General features: G+C 44.6%; 1 protein-coding gene across 1 annotated transcript in view; it reads left to right on the forward strand.

Moving 5' to 3' along the window:
• Nucleotides 1-14,240, forward strand: part of MAP2K1 (mitogen-activated protein kinase kinase 1) — a 46,350-nt gene that overhangs the window by 16,600 nt on the left and 15,510 nt on the right. The window contains exons 2-5 of the mRNA XM_081839179.1: nt 1,450-1,660; nt 2,482-2,628; nt 10,407-10,484; nt 11,517-11,568. Coding sequence (XP_081695305.1) covers nt 1,450-1,660; nt 2,482-2,628; nt 10,407-10,484; nt 11,517-11,568 — 488 coding nt within the window. The remainder of the gene's footprint in view (nt 1-1,449; nt 1,661-2,481; nt 2,629-10,406; nt 10,485-11,516; nt 11,569-14,240) is intronic.

A 14,240-nucleotide genomic window follows, 5' to 3' on the forward strand; every position in this document is an offset into this window, starting at 1 on the left:
CTTAGCAAATCAAGTGGCTTTTAGATCAGTGTTGTACTTGGTAAAAGGGAGTCAGTTCAAATTCGGCAGAAAATGACTTGAAGCAACCAGAGGTATCAGCGATCGGTGTGGACTCTGGAAGAGAAGATGCCCTCTTGTGTTTCCTTGGTTTTCCTTTCCTTTCAGTGAACAGACACGTTTTATTTATGTGGGAAGGGTGGGCGAGGGAGAAGCGCAAGCAAGAAGCTTCCATGCAGCGTGCCCATGGTTATGTAATTGCCTTTGAATTGGCACAGATACGCATCTGAAATATTTACACAAGCTCTGCAGGGTATGATTGCACGTTTTAGCCGTCCCCCTCACTCAATCCGGGAATCCTTTCTGCAGAGGTAGTGATTGCTCACTGGAACATGAGTTAGCACTGCTGAGTCAACGGGGCCACATGGACAATGGAAGTGTTGAGTCAAAGATTAACTCGGTTTCCTATCCTAAAGGGGTGGCTGGCTTGAATCCAGCTAGATGTTCTTATGCACAGACATTTCCTTTTCCTGTCCATGTTGCATCCGCCGCCACCAAACATGCAAGTTCTGCATGTGCTCCGGTTCCGGGGAGGGGAAAGGAGGCAAGCAGAATGCGATATTGGGTTCAGCTGATTTTCAGATTCCTGACAATTTCAGCTTTCGGTTAAAAAGAGAGGTAAAGTCTCCGGGTCTTATGGTTGCAGATAGGTGCTTGGAAGCGCCTTGGCAAGAGCTTCCAAAATCTCTAAACCTTGCAGGGAGTGAAGTGACTAAAGAGGATTTCTAGAATGTGTGTGTTTTCAGTATGCCGCTAAGATATTTGCCCCTCCCTGTGACTAGCAAAACCACAATACAATCTGCAAAACAGTAAAACTGAGTAACAAATGTATAAAATCAGAAAAATTATGCCGATTTCCGTGGCACATGTAACGAGAGAAACAGAATTGCACTTCCTGTAGTGCAGAATTCAGATGACCTGGCTTAGAATGTTGATGTTTCTGGCAAGGAATCGACACAGCTCTCATTTTGACTTAGAAATCCTAAACAGTTGGAGCCCTGCATACCTTGTTCCAAGGGCTCGTGGAATGCCTTTTCTGTGGCTGTGCCACAATTATGGAGTGTCTTCCCTTGAGATGAGGATTCATCCAAGTCCCAATCTCACCATTTCCCCGAACCATTCTGAGACTGGTGCAGTGTATATTTTGCAATACTGTGCTAAGGAGGAGTGGGATTGGTTCTCAGCCACAGATCAGGGGGTACTGCTAATGCTTCTGTTCTACAACAACTGCCACCAGAGGCAATTGCCTCACTCTTCGTAATGGTAGAGCTGGCCCTACTGAATTGTGTTGGCTCCTCCTTCTCCACTTTCTCATTTAGCAGTGTCTGTGAATGTGACTCGAGTTCAGTTAATGGCTATTTCTTTGCTTTTTCTCTCTCTTTCTCCTTCCAGGACAAATTTGGAAGCCCTCCAAAAAAAGTTGGAAGAGCTAGAACTTGATGAGCAGCAGCGAAAACGCCTTGAGGCCTTCCTTACCCAGAAACAAAAAGTTGGGGAGCTAAAGGACGATGATTTTGAGAAAATAAGCGAGCTGGGTGCAGGAAATGGCGGGGTGGTCTTCAAAGTCTCACACAAACCTTCTGGCCTCATTATGGCAAGGAAGGTGAGCATTGTTACTGACCTTATAGGCCAGCCCTTCCCCAACCTGGTTCCCTCCAGCTGTTTTTGGACTACAACTCCCATCAGTCCCAGCATATCCAGCACAGGATGAGGAAAGCTGTTTTGGCTAGCCTCCCATTGACAAATTTGCCCTGTGTCTCTCCCTGTTGACCCATTCTGTAGTCTTATTTATAATTTATTTTATTTAAAAGCACCTACGTATAAACTGATTAATATTTAAAAATCTCTAAGTAACGTATAAAAACAATAAACAGTATGACTAAAACAAAAATACCACATAAAACCAGTAAAACAGTAGTACAAATTTAGTTTAAACCAAATAAAATTGGGAATTTGGGGAAATGAAACAAATAAAAACTAGGAATCCCAAAGGAGCCTGGGGCAGCAATATATCAAAACATTTATTATTATCATTATTCAGTACAAACTTAAAATAAAATAAATGCATGTAAAAAGCAATCAAATACCCACATAGTTACTTATTTCACAGTTGCCATAGCCAGTTTCTACCAGCTTGCAAATTCTTGAGTCTAGTTTGTTTTTGTTACGCATCCACAAAGATCAGTCAGTACAGCCCACAAATCTGGGAGGAGGATGTTCAGATCACAGGTGTTATCCTCTGTGGCTTCTAACATTCAGACTTCGCAAGGGATTCCTCCTTGAAATGCAGCTTTGTAGCTCTTGGGGTCAATCTGTGTTTGGTATGTCATGACTTTTCTGCCTTCGTGCAGCACACCCTGCATCTGGGGTATGCTTATTTTCTTTTAAACACCCCTGAAACTTATGGCAATTATCATTTTGCAGTTAATTCACCTGGAGATCAAGCCGGCAATCCGGAACCAGATCATCCGTGAGCTACAAGTCTTGCATGAATGTAATTCACCCTATATTGTGGGCTTTTATGGAGCATTTTACAGCGACGGCGAGATCAGCATCTGCATGGAGCACATGGTAAGTAAGCCTTTTCTCCTCCCCCCACTCCCTGCCTTTGGGTTTGTTCCCTGATTACGGCTTCCCCATTGTGTGTCTTCATGGAGAGGTGGATAGCTCGGTTGGTAAGGCATGAGATTCTTTAAGCTCAGGGTCGTGGGTTTGAGCCCCACACTGGGCGAAAGATTCCTACATTGCAGGGCGTTGGACTTGAATGACCCTCATGGTCCCTTCCAACTGTACAATTCCATGAGGTGGAATACAGAAAAGCTATTTGTGTGCATTCTCAAAGTACCAGAATTTTGGGTCCTCATGAGGCAGGGTTAAGGCACACAACACGGTGCTTTGTGTGATTAACTCATAGAACTCATTTACACCAAACACCAAATGGCTTTGGTTCATCAGAGGCAGATAAGAACAGCCCTGCTGGATCAGGTCCAAGGAGGTTCACCTAGCCCAGAATCCAGTTCTTGCAGTGGTCAACCAGATACCCCAAAGCGAAGCAGACAAACAGGATCCTAGTGCAACAGCATTTCCCCAACTTGTGAATGCCAGCATTTGGTGTATGCTTCTGACAGTAGAGACGGAACAGAGCCATCATGACTTGTAGGCCATATCCACTTCTAAACCTACTCAGCATGTTGTTGTTGTTTAGTCGTTTAGTCGTGTCCGACTCTTCGTGACCCCATGGACCAGAGCACGCCAGGCACTTCTGTCTTCCACTGCCTCCCGCAGTTTGGTCAGACTCATGCTGGTAGCTTCGAGAACACTGTCAAACCATCTTGTCCTCTGTCGTCCCCTTCTCCTTGTACCCTCCATCTTTCCCAACATCAGGGTCTTTTCCAGGGAGTCTTCTCTTCTCATGAGGTGGCCAAAGTATTGGAGCCTCAGCTTCACGATCTGTCCTTCCAGTGAGCACTCAGGGCTGATTTCCTTAAGAATGGATCAGTTTGTTCTTCTTGCAGTCCATGGGACTCTCAAGAGTCTCCTCCAGCACCATAATTCAAAAGCATCAATTCTTCGGCGATCTGCCTTCTTTATGGTCCAGCTTTCACTTCCATACATCACTACTGGGAAAACCATAGCTTTTACTATACGGACCTTTGTTGGCAAGGTGATGTCTCTACTTTTTAAGATGCTGTCTAGGTTTGTCATTGCTTTCCTCCCAAGAAGCAGGCGTCTCTTAATTTCGTGGCTGCTGTCACCATCTGCAGTGATTATGGAACCCAAGAAAGTAAAATCTCTCACTGCCTCCATTTCTTCTCCTTCTATTTGCCAGGAGGTGATGGGCCCAGTGGCCATGATCTTCGTTTTTTTGATGTTGAGCTTCAGACCATATTTTGTGCTCTCCTCTTTCACCCTCAATAAAAGGTTCTTTAATTCCTCCTCACTTTCTGCCATCAATGTTGTGTCATCTGCATATCTGAGGTTGTTGATATTTCTTCCGGCAAGCTTAATTCCGGCTTCGGATTCATCCAGCCCAGCCTTTCGCATGATGAATTCTGCATATAAGTTAAATAAGCAGGGAGACAATATACAGCCTTGTCGTACTCCTTTCGCAATTTTGAACCAATCAGTTGTTCCATATCCAGTTCTAACTGTAGCTTCTTGTCCCACATAGAGATTTCTCAGGAGACAGATGAGGTGATCAGGCACTCCCATTTCTTTAAGAGCTTGCCATAGTTTGCTGTGGTCGACACAGTCAAAGGCTTTTGCATAGTCAATGAAGCAGAAGTAGATGTCTTTCTGGAACTCTCTAGCTTTCTCCACAATCCAGCGCATGTTTGCAATTTGGTCTCTGGTTCCTCTGCCTCTTCTAAATCCAGCTTGCACTTCTGGGAGTTCTCGGTCCACATACTGCTTGAGCCTTCCTTGTAGAATTTTAAGCATAACCTTGCTAGCATGTGAAATGAGTGAAATTGTGCGGTAGTTGGAGCATTCTTTGGCACTGCCCTTCTTTGGGATTGGGATGTAGACTGTTCTTCTCCAATCCTCTGGCCACTGCTGAGTTTTCCAAACTTGCTGGCATATTGAGTGTAGCACCTTAACAGCATCATCTTTTAAAATTTTAAATAGTTCAGCTGGAATACCATCACTTCCACTGGCCTTGTTATTTGCAGTGCTTTCTAAGGCCCATTTGACTTCACTCACCAGGATGTCTGGCTCAAGGTCAGCAACCCCACTACCTGGGGTGTACGAGACATCCATATCTTTCTGGTATAATTCCTCTGTGTATTCTTGCCACCTCTTCTTGATGTCTTCTGCTTCTGTTAGGTCCTTACCACTTTTGTCCTTTATTATGGTAATCTTTGAACGAAATGTTCCTTTCATATCTCCAATTTTCTTGAACAGATCTCTGGTTCTTCCCATTCTGTTGTTTTCCTCTATTTCTTTGCATTGCTCATTTAAGAAGGCCTTCTTATCTCTCCTTGCTATTTTTTGGAAATCTGCATTCAATTTCCTGTATCTTTCTCTATCTCCCTCGCATTTTGCTTGCCTTCTCTCCCCCGCTATTTGTAAGGCCTCGTTGGACAGCCACTTTGCTTTCTTGCATTTCCTTTTCATTGGGATGGTTTTCGTTGCTGCCTCCTGTATAATGTTGCGAGCCTTCATCCATAGTTCTTCAGGCACTCTGTCCAGCAAATCTAAATCCTTAAACCTGTTCCTCACTTCCACTGTGTATTCATAAGGGTTTTGATTTAGATTGTATCTTATCGGCCCAGTGGTTTTTCCTACTTTCTTCAGTTTAAGCTTGAATTTTGCTATAAGAAGCTGATGATCTGAGCCACAGTCAGCTCCAGGTCTTGTTTTTGCTGACTGTATCGAGCTTCTCCATCTTTGGCTGCAGAGAATATAATCAATCTGATTTCGATGCTGCCCATCTGGTGATGTCCACGTGTAGAGTCGTCTCTTGTGTTGTTGGAAAAGTGTGTTTGTGATGACCAGCTTGTTCTCTTGACAGAACTCTATTAGCCTTTGCCCTGCTTCATTTTGCTCTCCAAGGCCAAACTTGCCAGTTGTTCCTTTTATCTCTTGGTTCCCTACTTTAGCATTCCAATCTCCTATAATGAGAAGAACATCCTTCTTTGGTGTCACTTCTATAAGGTGTTGTAAGTCTTCATAGAATTGGTCAATTTCAGTTTCTTCTGCACCAGTAGTTGGTGCATAAACTTGGATTACTGTTATGTTAAAAGGTCTGCCTTGGATTTGTATCGAGATCATTCTGTCATTTTTGAGATTGCATCCCAGTACTGCTTTCGCAACTCTTTTGTTGACTATGAGGGCCACTCCATTTCTTTTGCGGGTTTCTTGCCCACAGTAGTAGATATGATGGTCATCCGAACTGAATTCGCCCATTCCCGTCCATTTTAGCTCACTGATGCCCAGGATGTCAATATTTATTCTTGCCATCTCATTTTTGACCACATCCAACTTACCCAGGTTCATGGTTCTTACATTCCAGGTTCCTATGCAATATTTTTCTTTACAGCATTGGACTTTCCTTTCGCTTCCAGGCATATCCACAACTGAACGTCCTTTCGGCTTTAGCCCAGCTGCTTCATCAGCTCTGGATCTACTTGTACTTGTCCTCCGCTCTTCCCCAGTAGCATGTTGGACGCCTTCCGACCTGAGGGGCTCATCTTCCAGCGTCATAACTTTTATATGCCTGTTGTCTTTGTCCATGGAGTTTTCTTGGCAGGGATACTGGAGTGGCTTGCCGGTTCCTCCTCCAGGTGGAGCACGTTTGGTCAAAACTCTCCACTATGACCTGTTCATCTTGGGTGCCCTGCTCGGCATAGTTCATAGCTTCTCTGAGTTCTTCAAGCCCCTTCGCCACGGCAAGGCAGTGATCCATGAAGGGGCTACTCAGCATAGACCCATTGAAATGAATTAACATGACAAACTTGGGGGGGGGGGTGAATGTCAGGATCTGCTCTTGAGTAGGACTAGTACTGGGTGAATCCCTAAAGCTTCCTCTTCCATGGATTTGTCTAATCACTTCTGAAAGTCATCCAAGGAGTGCTTTAACTGTGTGTCCTGCTCAAGAGCTTCATCAGATCTCTTGGTGGCTATTGGGTGGAAGCTTGTATATGGAAGGAGCTGTGACCAAGAGGTCAGAATACAGGAATCTGACTCAGGCCATTGGTCCTTCTTACCTCAGTGTTGTCAGCTCTGATTGGCAGCTATTCTCCGGAGTTTCAGACATGAGTCTTCTCCTGTCCTCCTTGAGGATGCTGGGGATTGAACCTGGAGCCTTCTGCATGCAGCGCAAGTTCTCTGTCATTGAGCTATGGCCCCTCCTGTAGAGACAGTTGTAGGATTTACTGCTCTTTCTAAGACGAGTTCTTCCTTGTGTGTGCCCTACCCAAACAGAAAAATATAAAGTATGAGCTTCACTCTAAATACAAATCTATGTAGTATCTCTTTCATACTGCTCCACTTCACCTCGTATTTTTATTTGGTATTCACTGCTGCATTTGCCATTCTCACCTATAGGGAAATAAACAGTGAGCATGGGCTGCCTGGGGACGCAGGTGGCGCTGTGGGTTAAACCACAGAGTCTAGGGCTTGCCGATCAGAAGGTCGGCGGTTCGAATCTCCGTGATGGGGTGAGCTCCTGTTGCTCGGTCCCTGCTCCTGCCAACCTAGCAGTTCGAAAGCACGTCAAAGTGCAAGTAGGTAAACGGTGTTTCCGTGCGCTGCTCTGGTTCGCCAGAAGCGGCTTACTCATGCCGGCCACATGACCCGGAAGCTGTACGCCGGCTCCCTCGGCCAATAAAGCGAGATGAGCGCCACAACCCCAGAGTCGGTCACGACTGGACCTAATGGTCCCTTTACCTTTATGGGCTGCCTGGGGTTGCTTCTGTCTTCCATTTTTTAACAAAACTAGAAAGTTCTCCTTCCATTCATTCTCTCTCTCTCTCTCTCTCTCTCTCTCTCTCCCCCTCCCTCCCTCCCTCTCCCTCTCCCTCTCCCTCTCCCTTCCCCTCTCCCTCTCTCTCCCTAATTTTTCAGGTTTAACATTATTTAACATTTATTTTCACTCTGATAGAGGGGGGAAAATGACACTTTGCTCTCGACATCTGTCAGCCTTTGTCGTGCCAGATGGAACCCCTAGTTTTAGAGCACTAGTCCCCCCCCCCCATTAAAGGTCAGTCAAAACCCTCCCTTTCTTCAACCCCAGTGGAGGCGTTGAACAATTTCACATGTGTGACCAAATGTTGTTGTGCAATACTCCCCCCCCCAAACCCCCCAAAGTCCCAGCTTTGGGGTTAAATGAAATGGTGCCTACAAAAATAGCTGGCATTCTGAGCACCACGATGCATCATTATTTCTGTCCTACTCTTAACAGAAGTCTTTGTTTTATTTGCCCTTTCTGTTGCTAATGTTTCTTATGAAATGAGAAGGACATGAGGGTTTTTTTTTATTCTATATTCACAGAAAATGTACAGAAAGAGCAGTGAATAACTTAAAATACAGTCATACCTTGGGTTAAATATGCTTCAGGTTGAGTGTTTTCAGGTTACGCTCCGCGGTAACCCGGAAGTAATGGAACGTGTTACTTCCAGGTTTTGCCGCTTGCACATGTGTAGACACTCAAAATGACGTCACGCGCATGTGCAGAAGCGGCGAAACGCGCAAATGCACAGTCGCGTGTTGCGTTCCACTCAGGATGCAAACGGGGCTCCGAAACGGATCCAATTCGCATCCAGAGGTACCACTGTAGAGGTATATGAGAAAGAGGGCAGGAGGTAAAAAGGACCCTTCCAGGCTGGTGGGGGTTGGGGTTTTGGGGGGTGTTTTTGGCAGATGTATCCTACAGCTACCTATCTACTTAGGGTTTCCCAAACATGGGTGTCCAGCTGTCATTGGACTACAACTCCCATCATCCCTAGCTAGCAGGAGCATTGGTCAGGGATGGTGGGAACTGTAGTCAAAAAACAGCTGGAGACCCAAGTTTGGAAAACCCTGGCCGTATCTATATCCTACCTTTTTACCCAGAGCCAAGACTCAAGTGGGCTTACAAAAATAAAAACAAATACACTTGAAAGAAATGTAGCTAAAAACATAAAAAGCTTATTAAGTAATTAATCTAGCCATGGAATCAAAATGATACAAAAAGCATATCTAGTATTGCAGAATAATGATGATGATGATGATGATGGGGTCCCTTCCAACTCTACAATTCTGTGATTCTTTTCTATGAAATAACTTTACCATTCCGTTCACAATGACACTATCCAGATGAGGAACTTTAAAGTGTCCCAGACCCAGCTTGCTCCTTGCTTGGGCAACGTTTTTTTATCCCTGCGTCTTACCCACACTGTCTCTTCCTTAGAGGAAAGTTAGAGGGTTAGTAAATAAATTAACTGCAGAGACTGTTTGTCCCTTGTTAATCAAGCATTTCAGGAAGTCTGGAACACCACGAACCTCTCCACCACCCTGGAAACAGACGCTTCCCAGCTCTATTTGTGAAAACAATTAAAATAAAGATTTTGATTGGGGTTTTTTTGTGTTTTGGAAGAGAGGTGGGCTCTTTTTAAAGCTTGTTCTTTCCTCAAAATGGTTGTACTTTGCAAAAAACAAATAAATAAATAAATAAATGTGACTTACACCGTTCCTCTCTCCTTCTGCCTCCAGCTCTTAGCAACAGCAGTATATATTTAACTTGGAAAGGGTGTGTTTGCGTTCTGTAACAGGCCCCGATAAGCAAGGGAAGAGATTTTCTTTTAAAGACTGATGTCTAAGGATAGCAGGCTTTCTGTCTTGCTTGCCTTCCTTGCTCCACCCGCCCCCCCCAACCCCCCCCCCATGTTTTGGCAGGTCATGGGTGTCCCACTCCTTACCTAACTAATTCTGCCTGACGGAAAAAGGTGCGCTCTGCCCACAGCTGTATAGAACTTCCATGTTCAATGGCAATTTACCCTGGAAATGCTACGGACCAGTGGGGAAGGGCTCCTGCTTTTGTGACCTGCTTGGACCTCTGGACAGGGGTGCCAGGTGTATGGGGCTCAAGGGGCTCCAGTCCCCCAATATTTGAGGGCCAACCCATCAACCACTGCTGCTGGGCACCCTTCGCATGCTCCAGCCCCAGCCTCCACCTGGCAACTCAGGAGCCGACCCAGGGCTGAGATGAGCAAGCGTGATGGCACCACCTCAGGGGTGGGGGGCAAGTCGGTGTCCCTGCCTCTGGAAAACCCAACAGGCTGATATGCTCTTGGGAAAAGGATGTTAGAGGATGTTAGGCCCCTGCCCCATTTTGATTCAGCGGGGCTCTTGCATTCTCATGCTGTGTGATGACCAGTAACCTGTTGATTAATTTGTTTCGAAATGTGGAAGTAAGACAATGTGTTATTAATTCAGCTGTAATCTTATGCAGTCCAAATTCTAGAGGGTGTGCTGGTAACAAGAGGGACACACCTGCCAATGTCCACACTTGGGTAAATAATGGCTTTATGGCACAGAAGCCTGCTGGTGGGAAGGGGTTACGAACCTTAAATGTGTCATCTGAGTTCAGGGGTTAATGGGATGAGTTACAGGAAGTTGTGTGCCCTTTACGTCCTCAAGTTGTGGGTAAGAAATTGCTCTGTGTGGCCTTCCTTTGTTCTTTCCTTTTGCAGAACTATTTGCCATTTGATTTCATCGAAAACATGGTCCAGCTGTTCCTTTTCTGCTATCAGATGTCAAGCTGCCTTTTTTCCTGCCCCCTTCGGGCCTTTCAGAGTGTCTTTGACACTTTGAGGATAAACATGATTAACGCTCTGAATGTTTAAACATGTGTTTTTTTTTCTTAATAGGACGGCGGCTCCTTGGATCAAGTCCTGAAAAAGGCTGGCAGAATCCCTGAACAGATTCTGGGCAAAGTTAGCATTGCCGTAAGTATGTTGCTTTGGCATTCAAGCAAGTGGAATTGAAATGTAGTCGGTGATGGCAGGTCAAGTCCAGAAGGCAGAGACAGCTGGTTGAAAGTTTCTGCTTGAGGCAAACTGAAATGAGATGGACAGCTATGACTCGTGCTTCTAAATGTATTGCTTTCCCCCTTTTAAATAGACTGTCTTTAGAAAGACAAGCTTGGCACAGGAAATATAGCCCATATAGAAGTCCCATTGTCACCAGAAGCCTTTAGTTGACTGCAGCAGCTTTTGGGTGGGACAGCCACTACAGTCACCCACAGAGAACTCATTTGTTGTGGTCTAGTATATCCTTCCTGTTCTCCAGCATGTGATGCAACTTGGGGTCAGAGGGCAGGCAGATGGGAGAGAGAGAGAAGTATGTGATGCAAGGAGAAACCTCCCCTTGCTCCTTGCTGTCTCTGCATCTGCCTCCTCCGCTTCAACCTTGGATGTTACCAACCCACTTAATAAAACAGCTTCCCAAACCTCCCTAAAGTTTATTTTGCTTATTCTTATTTATTAATTAAATTTGTATATCGCCCTTCATCCAAAGACCACTTTCTCCCTGCTCTCATTCCACCTGGCCTGGGAGGCTGACTGATTTAATCTACGAAAGCCAAGGTGGCTGAACAGATTTTTGGGTTGGGGTATTGTTTAGGAGGTTCCATTGCTATTATTATTGCCCTACTTGTTTAAAATGTTTTCAGCTGGTTTTTAACTGCTTCTTAACTTGTGTGATTTTAAATTGGGGCTTGCGTGTTGCTTTTTAAAAAATTAAGTTAAATTTTAAAATTAAATTCTGCTGTATTCTACAAGCAAGTGGAGCCAAATTTGAGGAGTTGTCCTGCAATTCTAAATTCATTTAAAGCACAATTCGTACATGGAGGAAGAGCATTGCTGCTCCCCAATCAAGGAGAAATAATGCCATTTCCCCTTGTATTTTATGCAATAGATGGCTTTTCATTTCCTTTGCTTTTTTTTTGTTTTAATTTAAACTTTTGGTTTTGGATGCAGGTCATAAAAGGGCTAACATACTTGAGAGAGAAGCATAAGATCATGCACAGAGGTAAGGATGCAATCTTGCTTCTTCATGATCAAGCATATTCTGCATTCCTTTGTCTATGAATTTTAGCTGCCTTTCCCTGTAGGTGTCTGTGAGGTCAGCTCATAGGATGATACTCGTCTAAGAGAAGACCCACTGAAATTAATGAACATGACTAAGTTAGGCCCATTAATTTTCAGTGGGTCTACTCTGAGGACAACTAGGGTTGAGCTCAGCCCATTCGGTGGAGTGTTAAAAGAATTTTAAGGTCTCTCAAATATAGAATAAATATTCATAAGCGCACACATATCTAAATATATGAACCATGTGTCTGAAATAGTATGGGAGAGCAATCCTGAAGCCAATTTGACTCTCCCAATAACCTCAAATATTCCTCTGCAGTAAGAGAGGCAAATATGGAAAGCCTTCCCATTGTCTTTTTGCTTTCAAATCCTGTCTTTAAGGGGGTTTTTGTGTATGAATAGGATGAGCCTGTGACCTGGATTCAGGAACTAAAGTATTAACCTTCACAAAAGAATGGCCAGATTGCCCAGGTAATGCAATCAGTGACCATTATTAGATATCCTGGCAGACAGGATTCCCTCATGCGGGTGGCGCTGTGATCTAAACCACAGAACCTAGGGCTTGCCGACTGGATGGTCGGCAGTTCAAATCCCCGTGATGGGGTGAGCTCCCATTGTTCGGTCCCTGCTCCTGCCCACCTAGTAGTTTGAAAGCCCGTCAAGTGCAAGTAGATAAATAGTTACGGCTCTGGCGGGAAGGTAAACGGTGTTTCCGTGCTTCTCTGGTTCGCCAGAAGCGGCTTAGTCATGCTGGCCACATGACCCGGAAACTGTCTGTGGACAAACGCTGGCTCCCTCGTCCTATAGAGCGAGATGAGCGCGCAACCCCAGAGCCGTCTGCGACTGGACCTAACTGTCAGGGGTCCCTTTACCTTTACCTAACTCCCCTCACAGAGCTACCATTCCTAGAGTGGTTCAAAATCAATCCCTCTTCCCAGGGAACTCTGGGAATTGCTGCTCTTTGAGGGGTCTCTGAACCAACTCTTACACCCTTAGCAAACTACCATTCCCACCCATCATTCTTTGGAGGGAAGCATGACTGTTTGAAGTCTCTATGATTGTGCTTTAAATGCATAGTGCGGATTGTTCCAGAAGCACTTGTTTGCAGAGTTGTTTCAGTGGAGGGGGTGAGGAGACTGGGGCTTTGCATCATTTTATTATTTCCAAGGCCAACTTGCTGCTTCATCCTTTCAAGGTTAAAAAGGTACCTACTGTACAATGTACGCATTTTAAAAAACCAATTCTCACCTTCAAATGCAGTGTGAATTTTGCCTCCTTTGTCAGCTCCCCAGCCGCTCCCCAGTTCATTAATAGTGTCCGTGTCCCAACATAACCCCTCCTTCCATAGATCCTCTGCAGCCAATCACCCCTGGGGGGGTTTATAAACCTGGAGGAGGCTGTTTGCAAAAGCCAATATTCCAAAGGTGTGTTTGTGTCAACTTATTCTCTTCCTGACAGACATTATTGGATGTTCGGGCGGTGGAAATCAATAAAACCAGAGAGCTCAGATAAATAGGAGATTTAAAGGCTAAGAAAAAAGAATTGTATGAAACTGCTAGAACAGTCATGTTGGGCTGCTTGATTCTGGTCAGCAGGGCCTTTACCCTGATCATCTTTACCCTGAGATGATCTTTGCATTTATTTACTTATTAAATTTGTATGCCGCCCGCCATCCAAATATCTCAGGGCGGTTCACAGAATAAAAACGCAAGATAAAAACACAAAATACATAATAAAAACACGAACAAAATCAAAATAAATCAATAACTCCCCCCCCCCGCAAACACATTATTATTATTTAATCGTTTTTATTTGATTTTACAGATATAAATTTATAACAAAACCAAATACACATCCATATAAAGAAATTTTTCTGACTCTCGAGACTTCCCTCCATCCCCTCCATGGGTCCTAATGTCAATGTTTTCAACTGCATATTACATCATAGCCTATATTTTATATCTATCCATATTGTCCATAGTATTTGTTACATTACAAGTGAGATTAAAATCCCGCTAATGTTTTCAACTACTTACTTCTTTCTTTCTTGAAGTTTTTGTCTTCTTGGTCCCTGAGCTTTCCAGCCAGTTTTGCCATTCTGGCGTAGTCCAAGAGCTTGATTTGCCATTCCTCTCTGGTAGGGATTCTTTCTTCTTTCCATCTCCCCGCAAACACATTTAAAAGGATGCAAGATGTCAGTCAGCCAAAGGCCTGGTTGAAGTTGAATGCTTTCACCTGGCACCTAAAGGTGAGCCTCCCTGGGGAGAGCATTTCACAAATGGGGAGTCACTGCAGAAAAGTGCAATTCCTCTCCACTTGTCTATCTCCTTTCCTGTGAATTAGGCTGCCCATGTTTTCTTTTCGCCTTCTTACAAGCACTGGGTGATGGTGCAGGAAACCCAGCCTTGGCCAACCTTTTGCCCTCTGGATGTTGTTGGGCTACAAACTCCTAGCAGTCGACACTGGAAGTCTTCAGTAGGCACTGAAAAGACAATAACTGGACTTAACCAGCTAAGTCAGTTCTTGGTATGAGCTTTCGTGTGCATGCACACTTCTTCAGATACACGCATGCACACGAAAGCTCATACCAAGAACTGACTTAGTTGGTCTTTA

The sequence above is a fragment of the Podarcis erhardii genome (assembly GCF_964252035.2).
Source record: "Podarcis erhardii genome assembly, chromosome: 14".
NCBI classification, from domain to species: Eukaryota; Metazoa; Chordata; class Lepidosauria; order Squamata; family Lacertidae; genus Podarcis; species Podarcis erhardii.